The 4,606-nt window shown below is 39.1% G+C and overlaps 1 protein-coding gene across 1 annotated transcript; it reads right to left on the bottom strand.

Moving 5' to 3' along the window:
- Window positions 1-758: 758 nt before the first annotated feature.
- Window positions 759-4,606, bottom strand: LOC115682295 ((+)-alpha-terpineol synthase-like). Its single transcript, XM_030606477.2, has 7 exons — window positions 4,325-4,606; window positions 3,935-4,196; window positions 2,887-3,268; window positions 2,020-2,235; window positions 1,768-1,906; window positions 1,290-1,538; window positions 759-1,127 (listed from the first exon to the last, which is right to left on the bottom strand). Exons 1-7 carry the CDS (start codon window positions 4,604-4,606, stop codon window positions 825-827), a joined length of 1,833 nt encoding a protein of 610 aa, XP_030462337.1. The 3' UTR covers window positions 759-824.

Genomic DNA, 4,606 nt, shown 5'->3' with positions numbered 1-4,606 from the left:
GTTCGTGGCTAATTTGCGACGAATAAGTAGCGACGAATCAAGTTCGTGCCTAATTTCCGTCCAATACATTTTGCGACGAATTATTTGCGACGAATTTTTTTTTCCGTCGCAAAAATTTGCGACGACCTAGTAGCAACGGAATTTTTTCCGTCGCTAAATTCGTCGCAAAATCGATTTGCGACGGATTTTTGCGATTTTTTCGTCGCAAAATCCGTCGCAAAGAACATGTTTTTTTGTAGTGTGAGCCATAGAAGACTCGACGTTTAGTCCATGTTGACGACGACCGGCCATTGAACCTTGCTTTGATACCAATTTGATGCCGGAGAGAGTGTGGAGAAGTAGGAGGTAACACAAGCGAGCACTTAAATGAATAGGTTACTCGCCACCCATAGGATTTATCCTAAGAGATAAGAGCAAAACAGGAAAAACTTCTTGTTCTCAAGCCAAAGGCTCAAATAAGTTATGAATCAATCAAGTCTTCATTTTTTTTATTCATCATAGAATGCTTATATAGATGAGTGTGGAACAACCGTCCAAGCAGGAGTAATTTCCTAGACTCATTGCAAAGACAAAACTAGTTTTACTAGAAAGCATAACAAAGTCCTAAGAAATAGAACTTTAACTCTTAGAACCTTCATCACAATTAAAACTCATATACTCCTTGGAACTAAGAAACGCAATAATAACATTTACAAGACCTCGAAAATATGAGAAATTTAGTTAGTTTTAGGTCTCCAAATTGTACTATTTCCAATGTTGCTAAATTAATGGCCTTCAAGGAATGCTCCGGCATCAAAAAGTGGATGCCAATTGAAGTTCTGCCATTAATTCATTGGGGCGGGTTGTATCAAAACAGACATGATGTTGCCCTTGGTTGCGCGGTCCGGAACCCCATGGCCATCTCCGTACTTGTAAAAGCTGTGAGACACACGAGCAAGATTCAAACACCCCCCGATAAAGGCTTCCATCCCTGGGAATGGACGATCGACAAACGCCTGTTCGTTCATGATCTTCCAAGTTTCCCAAATCACGTCCTTGACGTGTTCCACCGCAGTTTCTCGTGAAGCTCCGCTTTCATTCATGTAGCACTCGATTGCCTTCGGATTATCTCCTCTGAGCAATTCATCCTGACCAAGGGGACGACGTTATTCATATATCTCTTACATACTCATCACTTGATCATGTGAGTAAGGTGAATTGCTCCTTAACACAGCAAAGGGCGTATTAAGGAAGTATGATCACACTAGGAAGGAACCTAGCTATATACATGAGTTAGAACAAAGACATACCGGCGATGTACCAAGATCATCATTGAGTCGAAGAATCAAGCCAGAAATGTACATGATACGTGGGGTTTTAGATACGTAGTCCAGTGCCTCATGTGTTAACTTGTGTGTGGTCATGAGGAAAATACAGAACAACATCAAGGGCCCTCCAGAAGATGTTACCGAAGTGGGGAGATATTCCTCCAATATTGGGGTGTAGACGTTGTGGTACCACTTGGCCTCTTTTATGTATGCCCTACATTCATTCACCCACTAATGTACGGAAAAAGAGAGTCAGTGGACCACTTTAGGTCTGTGAATATGGAGAATGAATGTTGCACACGGTGATTCCTAAAGTGAAAATCCAGGAGATCGTTATCATTAATTTCGTGAGATAAGTATCTTGGGCGGAAACATACATTGTCATTAGCTAAAACTTGTAAGAATGAGAATAGGAATTCAAGTATGAGTTTGACTACAGTATGAGCAGACAAAATTTCACCAATTTCCGAATGTAAGGTGTGACGTTAAAGCCTTGCTCTTTCAGTATCTCAAATCCGACTTCGTTGGTAGTGTTGAACAGAGCTAGGAAAGAAATCCTTATTGTCTGAGGAAGTTTTTCAATGTCGGCAATATCCCATCTGGAAATGTCCAACATCTCAAGCATTATAAACAGAAACACTGCTAGTCATTTCATTTCTGCGTGCGATGAGATAATATGATTTACATTTATATGCATGGTCATTAAACAAACCTTTCAACGAAGTCTGTCAGGAGTTCAAGTTCTTCCAAAGTGCCAAACACGTCATAAACATCGTCTATGAGCGTTATCATGCAAGTAATCTTGGTTAACATGACCCTGCAAAATCCATATTCTGGCTCGGGAACCATAAAGCAGGACCATAAAAAATGTTCCACCAGTCTATCTCTGGAAAAGCCCATTTTGTTGACGCCAAGCTCAAGCCACCACCTGAAACATTTGCCACACATCTTCATATATAATGAGTTGTTCAGGAAATGGACTGAACCTATACAAGACTCTACGAAAAATATAAGGACTTCACATGAACCGTGTGTACACTCTCATTGGTTTAGTCGAGCGTCCACTGAGTCCACGCATTAGTTTACTTAAGTAATTCAACTAATCACATATCAAAGCACACCATTCTCATGAAAGTGGACTAAGCTAAAAAAAGAATATGTGGACCAGAATGAGAGTTACTAGGCAGCCGATCAATCATTATCGGATTAGATGAAATGTACAAGAAACTTAACTCAAATTTTTTTTAACGTAGGAATTATAACTCCCTGCCATTTATCTAATCTTAGTTCTAAATTATGAATTACTTTCATTTTAATGGGATGCTTGACGCAGGGCGTACATCGGTGACTAGCTTTGGACGAGCAAAGATGATAATAAACGTGAATGATGAGCTTCCTTTGTTTTCCGTTTTCTTCGAGTGCAAGATAATCACATCTCTCTTTTTCACCTAAAAGCATCATGTCTACACATTTTTCCAACTCATTTTGGTCTATTTGGATGGTGCAAATATGAATAAACAAGTAAATAAATGATTGGTGCAAAATTTTACGCGTATCTTCTGTTGATGTACGTATATACCTTGCTAGTTCGCTCACTTCCTTCTGGTAGGTTGACTGCAATACATTGAAATCCAACCTCGCCATCTCAAGCAAAGTCCGGTTCATGTTCGGATCTTCCTCGTAGATGTCCATGAACCATCTAGCTTCCAATCTATTAGGTCTCCAATGGATAGGCAATTCCAAGGCATGGCTTATTTTTTTGCCCATGCAAGAGGAGATGATTCCTCCTCCGAGATTAAGAAGATTCAAATGCTTGCAAGTGAAAGCCTTTGCTTCTTCCACCAAACTTTCGCCTTCCAGCCCATGAAAAGAAGCCTCGTACAGACTCAACAGCCCCTTCACATCCTCAACCAGCGATACCTTAAAACCGCCCATCTTGTCCATGAAGCTTTCAAACACATCTATCAAGCCAATGGTATTTAGTTAGTCGATAGAAAGTTTATATATAGGATAAACAACATGCCATTAATTAAAGTTCCCAGTGGAATTCTACTATTCCGTGCCAAAAAGCATGGATTTTTTTCCCATACTGTGGAGCCTTTTCTTGGATTATATATTTATGAAAGGAGACTCAATGAAGATTTGGTGCAGGTACGTATTCCAGCTTTTTATATTGGAGGATACTCTCTTTCAAAATGTACAGATTTTTAGAATATCATATTTGCTGATGAAAATTTTATTATATTCTAAAGCCTAATCATTCTCTGAAACTATCGTATTAAAGCTTTTGCAATTAAACTAGGGGTGCATTTATTTCACTAAAAACTTCACAATAAAGGAAAAAATTTTCCGCATAATTTATTTTCAAGGAAAATATTTAGTTTTTACTTATTTGGCGGTATAGGAAAAGTGATTTCCTTCTTTTCAAAAGAGGAAGTCATTTTCCTCCGACCTAAACTTGTTGTTTTCATTTTGTAGAAAACGGTTTTTATAGATAGATTAGTTTTCTGTCAACCAAATACCGGAAAGTCGAAAAACAATTTCCTTCATACAAACGGTAATTTTAGTTATAAATGTGGGGGCAAAACCAAAAGGCAAAGTGAGATGGAAAATAATAAACATTATACCTTGAGATACATCATAGCCATGTTGTCTGAGAAGTCTAAATCGAAGGGCAGTTGAGTGGAGATCATTAGAAAACCGAGCATCATATGAATCATTTTGGATGACTTGGAGTGCCTTCTTGATCTCGTTGTCGAAATGGTATTGCAAACCAAGTCTTTGAATCGCATCAATGAACTCAAGCTTCGCCAACAAATTATTCTCTTTCTCCAATGTGCACTTCACCTCTTCCTTCATCCTCTGGACCCGCTCCATATATCTCTCCTCCTACAATTTGATTTCACATTTATAAGCCCATTAAAAACTAAACATGTTTTAGCCTTCTTAGAAATTTGAGAAATTCAAAGCTTAACAAGGCATTAATAATAAGCAAGGGGAAGCATATTAAAACTAACCGCGTAATCAGCACTGAGTGACTTCACAAAGTTGTAATCCCAAACACTTGGCATGTAATTTGCCGAACGCCTATCGATTAGTAACTGTTCTTTAGTATTCGAATTCATGCAGCTTATGCGCATATTTCCTTCAGTGGTTGCGACGGCAGCAAAGGAGGAGGAGGAGGGTCGAGGGTGTTTCAAGAGTGGGACAGAGGGTCGTCGTCCGCAGTGGATTGAAGAAGGGAGGCAGCTTTTGCTAAGAGCTTCAATAGCCATGCTTCCTGTGTTTTGGTATAGCAT

Source organism: Syzygium oleosum, unplaced genomic scaffold (genome assembly GCF_021117445.2).
Source record: "Syzygium oleosum isolate NSW1041296 unplaced genomic scaffold, Sole_v2.1 Sole_v2.23, whole genome shotgun sequence".
Taxonomy (NCBI): domain Eukaryota; kingdom Viridiplantae; phylum Streptophyta; class Magnoliopsida; order Myrtales; family Myrtaceae; genus Syzygium; species Syzygium oleosum.
The sequence above is the reverse complement of the archived record's forward strand: the minus strand, read 5'-3'. Positions and strand labels throughout refer to the sequence as shown.